The sequence below is a fragment of the Pongo abelii genome, chromosome 9 (genome assembly GCF_028885655.2).
Source record: "Pongo abelii isolate AG06213 chromosome 9, NHGRI_mPonAbe1-v2.0_pri, whole genome shotgun sequence".
Lineage (NCBI taxonomy): Eukaryota > Metazoa > Chordata > Mammalia > Primates > Hominidae > Pongo > Pongo abelii.
The window spans coordinates 31492603-31509502 of NC_071994.2; the positions used below are offsets into that span (position 1 = coordinate 31492603).

Consider the following 16900-nt stretch of genomic DNA (forward strand, 5'->3'; position numbering starts at 1 on the left):
AATAATAATAGCTCTCTGTAAACACTCTAGTGGCTGAACGCTATCTCTGTTTTTAATAGCTCATTTTGTCTGTAGCCTGGTCCTTAAGCCCTGTCAGCTCTTGCATCCCTTTAAGAGTAATTCCATCAGAGTTAACAAGCATAGTACAGCTGAGGTGCTTAAACGACAGCTAATGTCAGAGAAGGACTAAATTCATAGATTAAAATAAAAGAGAAAAATAAACCTCAAAATTAAACTTTTTTTTTTGAGATGGAGTTTCACTCTGTCTCCCAGGCTGGGGTGCAGTGGCTGCAATCTTGGCTCACTGCAACCTCCGCCTCCTGGGTTCAAGTGATTCTTCTGCCTCAGCCTCCCAAGTAGCTGGGACTGCAGGTGCTCGCCACCACACCCAGCTAATTTTTCTATTTTTAGTACAGACAGGTTTCGCCATGTTGGCCAGGGCAGGCTTAAACTCCTGACCTCAGGTGATCCACCCACCTCGGCCTCCCAAAGTGCTGGGATTACAGGTGTGAGCCACCACGCCTAGCCAAAATTAAATTTTTATTTTTCAAAGAACAACGTAATCAACATAGGGAATAAATGAAGGGGTCGAACTTGATGGGAACTGTGGACAGAGCTATGCTGTCTATCCCTTGAATTAACTCTGGTTGAACCTTTTGTTTATTAAGACACAAAGTGACCATCTTGACATTGTAAAGGTATGCAAAGCTGTCTAGAACATGGATTCTTCTCATTTTTCCCACAGATACAGATGGGATGCTTAGCATATGTCTTATAGTAGGGGGAAAGCACAGGTACTGAAATAGCACAGACTTAAATCTAAACCCTGGCTCTATTTTCTACTGACTAAATGACATTGGGTCAGTATCTCTGCAGTTCTCTGCATCTCAAATATCCCATTTGTAAAATGGAGTTAATGAATGCTGATGTAAGGATTAAATGAAATGATGAATATAAAGTGCTCTCTTGCCTATCTAGAAACTTATTTAGGCACCTAATTTCTCAATTATGGGGAGAATAAAATGAAAAGAAGAAGAGTTATTCTTTTCACACATTGATGAAAATTAATCAAAAGCCCTGGATGGGTATAGCAGATACCTTTCAATGGTTTCTTACATTTCCTGTCAGGATAGCTTGGAAATACCTGCCTCCTGGATTACTTTGGCTCTTCTACTGGCCAGTTTATTCTGTGGCCAGGCTCTCTCAAGCCAAGGCAGGACTTCCAGTTAAGGATGGACTTGCTGAGTCAGCAACAGTCCTAGAAAGTCCACAGGACTCTCCTATGTTTTTTTCTAGAAGGACCTACCCTAAATCTATCTGGCATTACCTTCACTAGAATTGTCAAATTATGAAATCTGATTAATAGTAGCCTCTCTCTAGTGGCTGAAATATAAGTTTTTTGGTTTTTTTTGAGACTGGATCTCACTCTGTCACACAGGGTGGAGTGCAATAGCACAATCACAGCTCACTGCAGCCTCAACCTCCGGGGCTCAAGTAATCTTCCTACCTCTCCTGCGTAGCTGGGACTACAGGCAGGTGAGACCATGTCTGCTAATTTTTTATTTTGTAGACACAGGGTCTCACTATGTTGCCCAGGCTGGTCTCAAACTCCTGGACTCAAGCAATCCTTCCACCCCAGCCTCCCAAAGTGCTGGGATTACAGGCGTGAGCCACTGAGTCCAGCTTGTACTTTTTTTTTTTTAATGGCTACCTTAAATAATTTTTTCAAAGTAGATTCAAAATGCCTAAATATGTTGTTTGGTAAAATGCCTAAGACCCTTTTATTCCCGTTAAAAATAACAATGAATATGACAACTAACATTTGTATAGTGATTCAATATTTACCTTGTGTCTTTCATAGTTTTTTTTTTTTAATCTTACAATGCCCTAGTGCACATGCCATTCTTAATCCAGCAGTTATGCCTCCAATTTATGCAGCTGGCTCCATATAACAACCAGCTTGAGATACCTTTTCACTATGTACAAAGTAAGTCCAAAATCTTTCATTCTGGCCTGCTTTATGCTCTACTTCATGATTTGTTCTCATTCAGCCCAGGTCTATGATGACTTTAAAGGCTCATTTCACAACTTGGGGTCTGTCGCTTGCCCTCTTCTCTGGCTGTAATTTTTGGCTTCCTTTCTTAATTGTGATTAGTATCTGCCCCCACTGACTACACTCTTTAAAGTAATGATGGATAAATAATTTGGTAGGCCCAGCCACTGAGTAAACTAGTGGCCAATACTTCCATACTGGTTTATACACCATGTGAAACACTTATACCCTACCTAGATTTCAATTCATTCACGTTCAGGGACCACATGGGGTCTAACAAATATGGCATCAGCTTCCTCCTATTTCTCTTGCTACTAATAATTATGGGCTTTTCCTTTACCTCTGCCTTTGGCTCAGCTGATTCATTAGAGGTATCAAGTTGTTCCTTGGCTTGGGCCATCTGAGTCATCAACCTATCCATGTGGGACTGGATGTCTGCCAGTATCTCAGTCACATGAGCTGTGGCCATTGCCTCCTGGATGTCCACTAGATGAAGGGCCTTCTGCTCCTCATCGGCAATCACTTTCTGAACTTTCTTAAATTCCTGCTGTATAAACATCTTCATTTGGTCCCGAGTTACCTTTAGAACAGAGACAAATAAGAAGAATAAGTTGAACATACAAAGAAACAAAAGGGCAGAGTTATTACTACACAGCCCTGGCCAAAATACACACCATGGATCCTATCCGATCCTAAAGTTTTGGTAATATCCTAAAAACAATGTTCCCCTAATATCTTTGATGAATTTCCTGCTAATCTTTTTGCCTTTTTCATTCTTCAGGGAATAATTTCTTATCCTTTTTTCCTTTTGGTTTTGTTCATTTTTATACCAGTAATATATACGATGAATATATATAGTAAAAAATGAGGCTGGGCACAGTGGCTCATGCATGTAATCCTAGCACTTTGGGAGGCCAAGGCAGCGGGATCACTTGAGGTCAGGAGTTCGAAACCAGCCTGGCCAACATGAGGAAACCCTGTCTCTACTAAAAATACAAAAAAATTTGCTGGGCATGGTGGTGGGTGCCTGTAATCCCAGCTACTTGGGAGGCCGAGGCAGGAGAATTGCTTGAACCAAGAAGGCGGAGGTTGCAGTGAGCACAGATCGCACCACTGCACTCCAACCTGGGCGACAGAGCAAGTCTCCATCTCAAAACAAAACAAAACAAAAAATGAAATTCTTCCTCTCTGCCCCAATTACTGTTAACAGTTTGGTAGGATACATACCATTTTTCTATATAGTTATGTACATATATGTATATAGATAATTAAGTAGTTTTTATATAAATGAATCATAGTGAAAATATGGTTGTCTTACTTTTCTACTTAAGATGTATTTGTGCATACAGATCAACTTCATTCTATTATTTTTACTATCTGTATGATATGGAGATGGAGGGGTGTGTGTGTGTGTGTGTGATATGGAGATGGAGGGGTGTGTGTGTGTGTGTGTGTGTGTGGAGATGGAGGGGTGTGTGTGTGTGTGTGTGTGTGTGTGTGTGTGTGTGTGTCCTATTTAACCATTCCTCTCTTAATGGAAGTACAGGATATTTCCAAATTTTTGCTATTATAAACAACGCAGCAATAAACATCCTTGGCTATATCTCTTAATATATGCATATGAGTTTCTTTAAAGACGTTTAGAGCCACTTAGTAAATTGGCATATACTCTAAAAATATTGGTTTATATTGCCAAGGTGCCTTCTGAGAAAGATGTATTGATTACATTCCTACAACAACGTATGAAAGTAAGCACTTTCCTACACCCTTGCCAATACTGGATTATATCAAGCTTTTAAACTTTTACTATCAAGCTTTTAAACTTTTACTATGATGGGTGCAAATATATTATTGTTTTATTTTATAACAACTGCAAACCAAAGAAAATACAACTGCTAGCTATATTTATGCTTAGGGCATAAGAAAGGCTAACAAAGTGAGAAGTTATCAAAATGAGAACTTCTAAACTCCAAATTTTACCAGCAACTGCATTTATTGATGTTTCCTCACAACCATGTTTATTTTATGATTATTTTAAAACAACTATGCATATTATGAGTGTAGCTGAGATAGGGAGCAGGGAAGAAGTAAACTGTAGACAAAAGGAGAAAGACAGAAGAAAAGCCAATAGAGGATTTTAGAACTGGAAGAGAAAACAGTTGTCATCTAAATGAACCCCTTCCTTTTACAGATAAGGAAATGGACACGGTTGCAAACCTGTAGAAGAGGGAAAGACTCCAATCTTCTTGTTCTCAGTCTGGTGCTCTGTTCACTATAAAAGTCTGTCAGAAGGGAAGTCAAACTGGGAAAACCTAAGAAAGGAAACTGTGAAAGAGAAAGCCTAAAGGAGGGGGTAGCAGATTAATTTTTAATTAGCCCCTTAGAAACTGAAAGAAGCTTGATACCTTACGCAGCTTTTGTAACACTGCTTAGGACATCAGTGCAAAATAAGGCCTGTATGACATGTATCTGCTCACACATCAAGTGACTAAGTGTCATAAGCCCTCATATACTCTCTGCAGGTGCTCTCCCTGGTGCTGGAGAAAATGGGAAAGTGTATTAAATGTTATTAATGTCCCTGTAAATTCTGTATCAGATTGAGAACTGTGATTTGTGTTTATATAATTCCTTTTTATTTTTAGTGTATGTATTTTAGGGCTATTATGCTTTACAGTGATCACTGATCAATGGATCTCTACTCCTGAAATAAATTGAGTCTTAAATGACTAGAACCTTCTCTCAGAGACCAAACCTTTTCACTAAGGGATGGACTTTTCTGAATGCCTAAGAAACTCCCTTAATGGCTACATGTAACTAAAAATGGATATCATAATAAAAACTGACTCACAACCTATTTTACTAGACTTCACATACGCATGTGGTTCAGAGTTAGGAAGCTGACATCTCACTTAGTAAAGGTATGGGCCAGACTGCAGCAGGTGAATAAGTCATGGATTTTAAAATTCTCTATTTCCCATGGCTTTAATTACATAGGGTTTTCAGCATGACACTGTATTTTATACATATCAGGTCACAAATGAAAACTGAAGGAAAAAATAATCCACTTTATAAAACCTTTATGACTTTTTCCCACTCTCATTCTCTAATTAACAAATAAGCATTTTCCAACCTAAGACATCAAAACCTTTGGCACGTTAGTTACAATCAAGCTGATATATCTTTGTTATAGTTGCATTAGGGTGAAGTGGAATATGATTAAACATAGCATTTTATTGAAATTATAACATAGCACTGCAATCTGAAAATTTTGATCACTGTATGGTCAGAACTACCTATTGAACATCTGAATCTAACCTTCTAATTTTATAGGTGAAGGGGAAAAAAAGTCACAGAGAAGTACGATAAAGTTAGGTTTAGAAACTTTCCTCTGGTCCAGTCTAATGTAATGTACTTTTACAACTCATCATTTCCAATGAGTTATAAATGAGACTCTGTCAAAACAAGAAAAAGAAAGAGAAGGAGAGAGAAAGAGAGAGAGCGAAGGGCGGGGGAGAGAGAGTTGGAAGGGGGAGAGGGAGGGAGGGAGGTAGAGAGAGACAGAAGGAGGGAGGTAGAGAGAGATTGAAAAACAATTTGTTTCAGAAAAGCATTGCTGAGATGAACTAAGAATAATGGTCAGGGTTAGGAGCAGGAAGCTACTCAAAAGAGAAGCTTCCAAATCTACACTGAATATTTCAGAAACATTTGTTCTGTCACAGGCGTCTGAACCAAAGCCACTCCATTTTGAATACGGGCTGGGTAAAATAAGACTGAGACCTACTGGGCTGCATTCCCAGGTTAGGCATTCTAAGTCTTAGGATGAGATAAGAGGTCAGCACAAGATACAGGTCATAAAGACCTTGCTGATAAAGCAGGTTTGCAGTAAAGAAGCTGGCCAAATCCCACTAAAACGAGGATGGCGATGAGAGTGACCTCTGGTGGTCCTCACCATTACAGTCCCACCAGCACCATGACAGTTTACAAATACCATGGGAATGTCAGGAAGTTACCCTATATGGTCTAAAAAGGGGAGGCATGAATAATCCACCCCTTGCTTAGCATATGATCAAGAGATAACCATAAAAATAGGCAACCAGCAGCCCTTGGGGCTGCTCTGCCTATGGAGTAGCCATTTTTTCATTCCTCTACTTTCTTAATAAACTTGCTTTCATTTCACTATATGGACTCACCCTTGATCTTGAGCAAGATCCAAGAACCCTCTCTGGGGTCTGGATCAGGACCCCTTTCTGGTAACAGTCCTACAAGCCAAATTTCCTGCAAGGTGTTAAGGAGACTACTCCAAAAATAACTAAAAATTGTAGACTGCATGAAATAGAGTTTGAAGACTCTAAATATCTCCCCAAAAAGTCCATTTTCACTTCCCTCTTCCTCATTTGAAAGGCCATTGTTCTAAAACAGAAAAACAAAAAAGCAGGAAATGGAACTTTTTCAGATGCTACAAGCTGTCCACACTCCCACAGTACAGTATCCTCCCCACTTGCCGGTGTCTATGGAAACTTCAAGTTGGGAAGTTCAAAGTTAAGGCATCTGTTTAGCCTTCAGAATTTATTCCTACATTGTACTCCAAGAGAGCTCCTTCCAAACTTAGGCCAGACTCCAGTGAGGGCAGGCAAGGGAAAAACTTCATCAACAAGGAGGTCAAGACTTTTTCAATGGATGGCAAGATCTCCTATTTCTTGTGTCTTTTGTGTATCGGTGGAATAGCCACTATTTGTGAATAAAACAACTGCCCACCCACCAGGCTTAGAAAATTATTCAGCAGCCTAGAAACACGGTAGACATAAACTCTGAGCAGCATTCCACTACCAACATTCTCAGTGATGTCATCCTCAGCGACCTAGTTAGAAGCCTGACATGAGCAGGTTTTACAATGGGGTATTGAGAATGAAAGGACAAAAGTTTACTGAAGTGAACATTTAAACTCTTCATTAAGCTATCTTTCTCATCTTCTTCAGAAGCCTCCAGGCAAAAGCAGTCATTTGTATCTTCACTTCTTTCATCACCTCCACTTTGTTAATAAGGTACCATTGGAACTCTACATCAGTTAACCGCTTAGTTACTTCAGGTATCCACTCAATGAAATAATATAATGGTATTTACTATTGCTGTTGTTACTGTTATTATTTTCATTATAAAAGACCAAAATAAATACCAAAATATTGGAGAGTGGTTATCTGTGAATGGTGGAATTACAAGTACTTTTCTCTTTTTCACTTCTCAGTCCAAATTTTCTAAAATAACATGTAACACTTTTTAAAAACTATTTTTTAAAAGAAATGTGGCTTAAAGAAAATCTCAACAAAATACTAGCAAGTCAAATTAATCCATGTATAAAAAGAATTATAGGCCAGGTGTGGTGGCTCATGCCTGTAATACCAGCACTTTGGGAGGCTGACGTGGGTGGATCACCTGAGGTCAGGAGTTTGAGACCAGCCTGGCCAATATGGTGAAAACCCATTTCTACTAAAAATACAAAAATTAGCTGGGTGTGTTGGTGCACACCTGTAATCCCAGCTACTCAGGAGGCTGAGGCACGAGAATCGCTTGAACCTGGGAGGCGGAGGTTGCAGTGAGGGGAGATGGTGCCACTGCACTCCAGCCTAGGTGACAGACCGAGACTGTTTCAGAAAAAAAAAAAGAATTACATACCATGACATAAATGAGGGATATATACCAAGCATGCAAGACTGGGTCAACATTTGAAAAATCAGCTAATATAATTTATGTACATCAACAGGCTAAAGGGGAAAAATCACAATAGATACAGAAAAATCACCTGACAAAACTCAACACTCATTTATTATAAAAACTCTCAGTACACTAGGAATGGGGTGGGGGGAGCGTCCTCAACTTAATAAAGAACATCTACAATTACCTACAGCCAACAACATACTTAATGGTCAGAAACTCAAGGCTTTCCCGCTAAGATGAGGAACAAGGCAAGGATGTCCCCTCTCACCTTTTCTTTTCAACACTGTACTGAAAATCCTAGCTTATGCAGCAAGTCAAGAAAACGAAATAAAAGGTATACAGATTGGGAAAGAAGAAATAAAACTGTCTTTGTAGATGATAAGATTGTCTATGTAGAAAATCTGAAAGAATTCACCAAGAAAAGGAAAAAAGAAAAGAAAAAAACCTCTTGGAACCAATAGCAAGACTATAGGATAGAAGACTGATATACACAAGTCAATCACCTTCCTATATACCAACAGTGAACAAGCGGGATTTTAAGTTAAAAAGATAATACCATTTACATTAGCACCTCCAAAAATGAAATACTTAGGTATAATTCTAACAAAATATGTACAAGATCTATATGAGGAAAACTATAAAACTCTAACATAAGAATTCAAAGAAGAAATAGACATTCCATGTTAATTGAGAAAACGGCTCAATACTGTCAAGATGTCAGGTCTTCCAAAGTTAATCTATAGATTAACAAAATCCCAATCAAAATCCTAGCAAGTTATTTTGTGGATATCAACAAACTGATTCTAAAGTTTATTTGGAGTGGCAAAAGACCTAGAACAGTCAACCCAATATTGAAGAAGAACAAAGCCGAAGAACTGCCACTACTCAATTCAAGTCTTACTATAAAGCTGTAATAATCAAGACAGTGTGATACTAGCAAAAGAGTAGACAGATCAGTGAAACATGATGAAGAGCCTAGAAATGACCCAGGTACATATGTCACCTGATCTTTGACAAAGGAGCAAAGGTAATATAATAGAGAAAAGATAGTTGTGAACAAATGGTGCTGGAACAACTAGACATCCACATGAAAAAAAAAATAATCTAGACACAGACCTTATACTTTTCACCAAAATTTATTCAGGATGGATTATGGACCTCAATGTAAAATGCAAAACTATAAAACTCTTAGAAGATAACATTTTAAAAAAGCTAGATGACCTTGGGTATAGTGATAACTTTTTAGATGTAACACCAAGGTTAGTACCCATGAACAAAACAATTGATAAGCTGGACTCCATTAAAATGGAAAACCTCTGCTCTGTGAAAGAGAAGAGAAACTACAGACTGGGAAAAAATACTAATAAAAGACATATCTAATAATGGACTGTTATCTAAAATATATTAAGAACCATAAACACTCAAAAATAAGAAAATGAACAACCTGATTAAAAAAGACACCTCACTAAGAAGATATGCAGATGGCAAATAAGCATATGAAAAGATGCTCAACATCATATATCATTAGGAAATTACAAATTAAAACAACAATGAGATTCCATACACTCCTATTAGAATGGTCCAAGTCAAAACATTAACAAGATCAAATGCTGGCAAAGATGTGGAAGAACAGAAAATCTCATGCATTGCGGTGGGAATGCAAAATGGTAAGGCCACTTGGAAGACAGTTTGGCAGTTCTTACAAAACTAAATATACTCTTACCATAGAACCTAGCAATCATGCTCCTTGGTATTTACCCAAATGAGTTGAAAACTTACATCCACATAAAAACCTGAAGACAGATATTTATAGCAACTTTTATTCATAACTGCCAAAACTTGGAAGCAGCCAAGATGTCCTTTGGTAGGTAAAATAATAAATCAACTGTGGTACATCCAGACAACAGAATATTAATCAACCCCCCCCACCAAAAAAAGAAGAAAAACAGGAAAAAAAAAAGCTATCAAGTCATGAACATACATGAGAGAATCTTAAGTGTATATTACTATGTGAAAGAAGCCAATCTAAAAGGCTTGGAATCAACTACATGTCATTATAGGAAAGGCAAAACTATGGAGACAGTAAAAAGATCAGTTGCCAGAGGTTTGGAGGAAGGGAAAATAAAAAGTAAAAAGATCAGTTGCCAGAGGTTTGGAGGAAGGGAAAATAAAAAGGCAGAGCACAGAGGATTTTTAGGGCAGTGAAACTATTCTGTATGATATTTTAATGGTGTATACATTTATCAAAACCCATACAATATACAACACCAACAGTGAACCCTAATGCAAACTATAAACTTTGGGTGATAATGATATGTTAGTACAGCTTCACCAGTGATAACAAACGTACTATTCTAGTACAGAATGATAATAGTTGGGGAGGCTACGCATGTGGGGAAGGAGTATATGGAAACTCTCTATATTTTCCATTCAATTTTTCTGTTAACCTAAAACCATTCTAAAAAAAATCTATTTTTAAAATGTTAATATTATGTTGGTGCCATTTCACTGGCAAAAACTGCAATTACTTTTACACCAACCTAATACAATTAAAACAGAAAACTAAGTAGCCACTGAGAAGCCTAGAGAAGATCTGGGGGTGGGGTGACCATCAAATGGACGAGGAAAGATAATTCTGCTTAAACCTTATACCCAGATTTGTCAACATTTTCATTCTCTGCCTTCCTATTTAATACCTTTAAGACCCTTCCTTCCCAATATGACTCCCCCTTTCTAGAATAATCAAAGTTTTTAAAAGCCCATTTCGATTTAAGCCCATGAAAATAATGACATCCAAAACAGCTAAGGAGCACTGTCAAAAGACAAGATTATTCTATTATCTTCTTCATTTCTTATTTTGGCTATCTCATCCTAACAACTACTGAGTTAGATTCCTGGTGCCCTGAATCTCCACTCTTGTTTTGGCAACACATGTGATTAGAGACAAATCTGGATTAGTGAATTACTCCTTCAAGAGTCTAAAATCTATGCAGTTATATTATGTTAGAGATAAAAGGAAACTGAGTTTGGCTTTTCATTTTTTATAATAAAAAAAAAATGAGGCTCTGAGAAATTCAGCTACTTGCCCAAGATCACACAGCTGGTTGGTATGACTGACTAACATTTGGGGCCTCTGCTTCCATCTTGGTGCTTTCCTCTGTTCTGAATTGCTTACCAGTGGTCTAATCCTGGTTCTCAGAGGCACAGTTTTGTAACCGCCCAGTGGGTTCACTTGGCCTACTGCCCAGATAGAACCAATTTATCAAGAAAGGGGAATTACAATAGAGAAAAAGTTTAATGCACGCAGAGCTGGCTGAACAGGACACCAGAGTTTTATTATTACTCAAATCAGTCTCCTTGAAAATTTGAGGACTGGGGTTTTTTAAGGATAATTTGGCAGACAGGGGACCAGCGAGTCAAGAGTCCTGATTGGTCAGGTTGGAGATGAAATCACATGGAGCTGACTTCTACCTTTGACACCAGACTTTTTAAAAAAAAGTAACATATAACACTTGCTACCCTTTTTTCCCCCACCACAAAGGCACCTACTAGTCACCAACTCTATTTAATTTCACTACTGACCTCTCTGTAGCATTCAGCATATTGACACCCCTTAGAATTTAAACATCGCCCTCTGGGGGCAAAATCACTTTCCACTGAGAAGCACTACTTTACACTCTGCCTTAACAATTTCATTCCATCTTTGGAAATTCAACTACTACCTCCATAAGGATGGCTCCTATGCCTAGATTTTCTCTACAGGAAATCAGTTTCACAGTTGCTCTTGGCTGATGTACTTCTCTACCTGGATACATTTCTATTACCCAAACCATCAAGCGTCAAACTGAATCCTTCCCCTCCTCATTCATTATCATTGCTACCTTTTTTCAGTGCCCCACATATTAGACACTATTCTAAGCACCTTATGTGTATACTGCAATTAATTATCATGATGATGCCAAGAGGTGGCTAGTATTATTATACCCACTTACAGATGAAGAAATTGAAGAAGGGAGGTAAGAAACCTGCCCAAATTCAGGCACACAGTACATAGCAGATTTTAAACCCAAATAGTTTGATTATGCAATCTGCCTTCTGACCACAACATTATTCTCCTACAGATCCCCTTCAAATGTCAACTTGCGTCCTCTATTCCCCTTAATGATGCCATGATTTAGGCAGTTATCAGGCTCCAAACTCTGGAGTCAAGTTTTATTTTCTCCATCAGATAATAGGTCTCTTGACTTACCACTACCTCAAGGAAAAATTATGACACCTTTACTAAAGGCCCTGCAAAAAACAGTGGGCAATACATTCTGACTGAAGGTCAGAGGCTATCCCATATCTGTCCCTTTACCAGTCTGGCTGCAGAGATGTTGCCCCATATACATGAAAATCTCCTTTTATTTGTATTCCCTTCCAAATACTCCCTGCTAAACATCTAGACCCATCTTCGAGGCTCCACTTTAGCACCACCTGCTTACCCCATTTAGACCTTTTAACCTAGTCCCACTGCCCCCTGCACCACTAACTTGCTAAAACAAAATTCAAAGTCACAAAGAACTCTTGAGTGATTTGAGGACACTGGTTAGCATCTTGCTTCTAACTCCAACTTGTTCTTCATCAGCTTTCTGTCTCTTTTCATCTCCACTTGGCCTTGAATCCTTGGCTTTCTAATCTTGATCTCAAATCCCAGCTTTGGCCTCTTCAAACTTAGTGATTATATGTGCCCTTCACTCCCTCTGCCTTGGTGCTTGGAACTCAGCTTTCTCTTATATAGTCTTTTTCTTGGCTTATAGCTTTGACTCCCAGAAACAAATGCTTTTGGATATGGTTTGGATCTGTGTCCCCACCCAAATCTCACATTCAATTGTAATCCACAATGTTGGAGGTGGGGCCTGGTGGGAGATGACTGGATCATAAGGGTGGAGTTCTCATGAGTGATTTACCACCATCCCTCTTGGTACTGTATGAGGGAGTTCTCACAAGATCTGGTTTAAAACTGGGTAGCACTTCCTTCCTCTCTCTCTTCCTCCTGCTCCAGCCACGTATGACATGCCTGCTTCCCTTTCACCTTCCACAATGACTGTAAGTTTTCTGAGGCCTCCCCAGAAGCCACTATGCTTCCTGTACAGCTTGCAGAACTGTGAGCCAATTAAACCTCTTTTCTTTGTAAATTACCCAGTCTCAGGTAGTTCTTTATACCAATGCAAGAATGGACTAATACACCCCCTATCTCAGTCAGACTACTCCATCCTTCCTCTACTTGTGGCCAGAGTATTTCTTCATAAGACTATCAATTTTGGTACTTAAGCCCTAATTCTGTATCGTTCCTTAACAGCTTCATGAATATGACCCTATGCTTCTTCTGAATTGCCTTCCCTTCATGGTTCTCCCTCCTCCATATAGTCATAAATATACATGTCCTTGTGTACACCCACACCCACACCCACACCCACACACACACACACATACACAGAGAGAATAATACAGGCTCAGGACCATGTTTCCTAGAGGCTTTGTACTTTAAAGGGCCTAATAAACACTCGAGTTGAATCTGTTAATCAACTGCGAAGTAGACGGCAACTGTGCTCCCCAGTTACCTGAGACACAGTCACAGCTGACTGACAAGCACCCCTTAACGTGAGAGATGGATGTCTAACCACTATGACTGTGGCATCGCCGCCAAGCGTCCTCTCCTCCCAGGGCTGCTTGTTCATGCTGTCAGCTGCTATGACTTTATTGCCATGACAACTTGATGTGTAACCCAGTGACATGACACTGAATTGGATGCAACAGAAAGCAGTTCACTGGGGATGCTGGGTTCACTATGACTCAATACTAATGCTTGCTCTTAAGTTGCTTCTCTCTTTGCCTGACCCCAGGGTGGCAATAAAGAAAGCAATCACAAACTTCTGAGCAAACAAAAAAATTCTGGGTGGCCCCTGCTATAGGAATATTAAACTAGAAGAATGTGTCCCCAGAGACACCCAGGACTTGTAACAACCAAGAATAAGGGTGAGAGCTTCTATTCCATCTTGTTTTCCTGCTTTCTTAACACCTTAGCCTATGCATAAACTAGAAAGACAACTTCTGCTTCGGGAACTATCGTGTAGAAGTGGGAGGTGGAAAGTGACACTGAAAGTTTGAGGGGCAACTGTACAGAATTTATACTATTTTTAAGTCTTGACTTAAAATAAGTTAGACTTGAATATACAAAGAAAGCCTATTTTATCTGAAGATTAAAGCAATTTTAAAATAAGACTCAAACTCCATTCCAGTTCTCTCAAGCAGTTTCCCTATAAAGCCACAGTTATTTGTATTTTATTAAAACACAACACCAAAACAACTGCATACCACCACAAATACTCAGGAAAGGGCACTGAGACGTAGCTCTCATGTTTGCTGAGTCTTCTTTCCTACAGAGGGTCACAACAGTACAGCATATGGACTTTGATATAGTAGAGAAAGGGGTTTGAGGACTGGTTCTGCTAACTCCATGCTTCTGAAGCTCAGAAAGGTGAAAATTTCTCCATAAAAACTTTCTTTGTAAAATGAGGCTAATAATAACATTCTCATAGATATTTTTCTAAACTTAACACAAAATAATACATGGAAAGCACTTAGGGCTCTCCGGGCACACAGAACCATCAGCAGAACCATTCTGCTCATCAGAGATAATGGTAACTGTGAACTTTTATTGTGTGCCTCCCATATGGTATCTACTGAGCTCTCACAGAAAAAGAGTCCCCAATAAGCTTTCCTAAAGAAAAGAGGGAGCCTATGCCCTTGGGAGTTTAGATCTAATTTCCCAAGGGAACATCTAAAAGACTTTCCTACTCATCCTAGGCATTGAAAAGTAAAGATATCAATACCGAGACTCCTTGCCTCAGTTTCAAATAAATGGCCACAAGGTGTCAAGGAGCAATGGCTGCCTTTTCTAATTTGATCAGATCTGGCTGCCCAACATCTCAGGGTCAGCCTACTTCAATGATACAGAAGCAAAGTACAGAAAGCACAGGAAGGATGGGTCATATTCTGTTCCTCTGTACCTACACAAAGTCAGTCTATGGGCATAGTTGGCTCCTCAATCTCAGAACTTGCCTCTCATGGTATTTTCTCTCCTTTGTAGACTGAAACCGTACTCTACTCCCTTAAGGAGCTAACAACCTGCTTACCCAAGAATCACAGTGCTCTTAAACTAACTACAGTTGCTAACATACATTTAAGTCCCCAAAATCATCTTCCACTGTTTCTTATCTCCTCCTCACAAGTTTTCATTTTCAGGATCTTCATTAATAAAAATATAGTATGATTAGTCCTCCTTTATAGATGAAACTGAAATATATGGACTCATGTCATCTGACTTCAATACTTGTGCTCTTTCACCAAAAAAAAAAAAGCATGTCATACTCAATGTAAACTTTTACCTCTAAGTCTGAACAAATACTACATTGGAATACCATTCTCAATCCATCTTCTATAGGCAAAAGTTAATAACTTCTATATAGAAGCCATAGAAAGGCAACTTACTAGCATCTTTAGCCCTGTGACCTTGAACAAGTCACTTAACCTCTTAAATCTTTGTTTCTTCATTTGTAAAAGGGCATCATAATGTCTAAATAAATGGGCTGAGTTAGGAAGTAGGGAGACATGGTAGAATCTATTTCACCTGCTGTAGAGGTAAACAAAAGTCATTAAACAAGGGGATGAACATCAGCTGAATCACTGGGTTGAATGAAATGTCTCTTCGTAGGTACAAAGACCTGATAAATTCTGCCCTTTGGCAGTCAATCAGGAGAGAGGCACTGTTCTCAAATTTTATATTTATATATATGTATAAGCATCTACATACAGATCTGAGGTAGACTGAGAGTTGCATTCTGCAGGTTTGGTCTAAAAATATCAAAGAAAACACCTTTTTCCCTGAGCAAATCTGATTTTATTTCTTTAACTGAATGAGAGCTTGAACTAACAGGGAAAGAGGAAGGAGGGGGACAGGAGAGCAGCAGGCCCTTAAATAAAAGTCTGGGTGATTTTATCACTATTATCACAATGAAGTTTTATATCTAGGTACCCCGGCTCCTAAATTAACTGTCAAATACAATCCTGCACTGGAAACCTGAAATGTGGCTGCTATGGAGGAGTCCTGACAGCTTCACTCCCCTCTCCAGGTTTGCTGTGTAATCAGCCCTTCAAGCTTTTGGCAAAGAGTATACTATCAAGTCTCCTGTCAGTGCAGAGAGCAGGTGGAGCAGGAGGAAGAAGACATCACAAAGTGTTAATTTTATTAAGCCATTTAAAGCTCAATCCCTTTGCTTTGTAACAATGCTCCAGTCCACCAGGCAGCTTGGAAACCATGCCCGCCTAAGTTTTTAAATGACTATAATCTATTGGTGCTGTGGTTCAATTAGGAGGTCTGGGGCTCCAGTAAGAAAGAGAAGGATACGGTAAAGCTGCAGGGGAAGGGAGAAGAGGAGGTAGGGAGTGAAGAATCTCAGTAGCGTTTACTTTAAAGTGGAAATGTATTTCCTAATGTGTTTCTTAAATAACTTTAAGTAAAGTTATTCCTAAAATAACTTCTTTATTTTTCTTATAGTTGGGCACCAAGCAGTTCTGCTAACTAGGGAGTCTGCTTCATAACAATAAACATACTTGCTTCTATGCATTGATTTCTTCTTTCTATTGGGAATATATGGACACACAACTACACACTCCCAAGGCAGATACATTTGCTTTGACTTGAACAGGCAACAGACCTATGCTGAACTACTGTCAGTTACTCTGCAGCCAGGCAAGACCCACAGAGTGAGTGAGCCAACAAACCACACCAAGGGATCCCAAAAGTGGAGACTGAACTCAATTTATTTGCAAGTCATTATCACTCAAACGGGTATCAATGGCCCCCTAAAACATGCAATTGGTGTCATTATTCCTAGGAAGTGTTAATTGATCAAAGCATAGAATTATTTATAAACAGGTGGCTTATTTTTCTCTACAAGGCTTGGAAGGTTTCCGGAACTTTGTGGGGAGGAAGGTGCCCTCACGTACCCTTGCCCTTCTGCTGGAAGTAGGGGTTATTCTCCGGACTGGAGGCTAACAGCAGCCACCATTTATAGGAGGCTGTACTCTGCA

At 39.1% G+C, this 16900-nt stretch overlaps 1 protein-coding gene across 2 annotated transcripts in view; it reads right to left on the reverse strand.

The window, feature by feature from the left end:
• TRIM44 (tripartite motif containing 44) overlaps nucleotides 1-16900 on the reverse strand; it is a 162898-nt gene that overhangs the window by 97803 nt on the left and 48195 nt on the right. For both annotated transcript variants that reach the window (XM_054523782.2, NM_001132729.2), the window contains 1 exon segment: nucleotides 2394-2633. In XM_054523782.2, coding sequence (XP_054379757.1) covers nucleotides 2394-2633 — 240 coding nt within the window.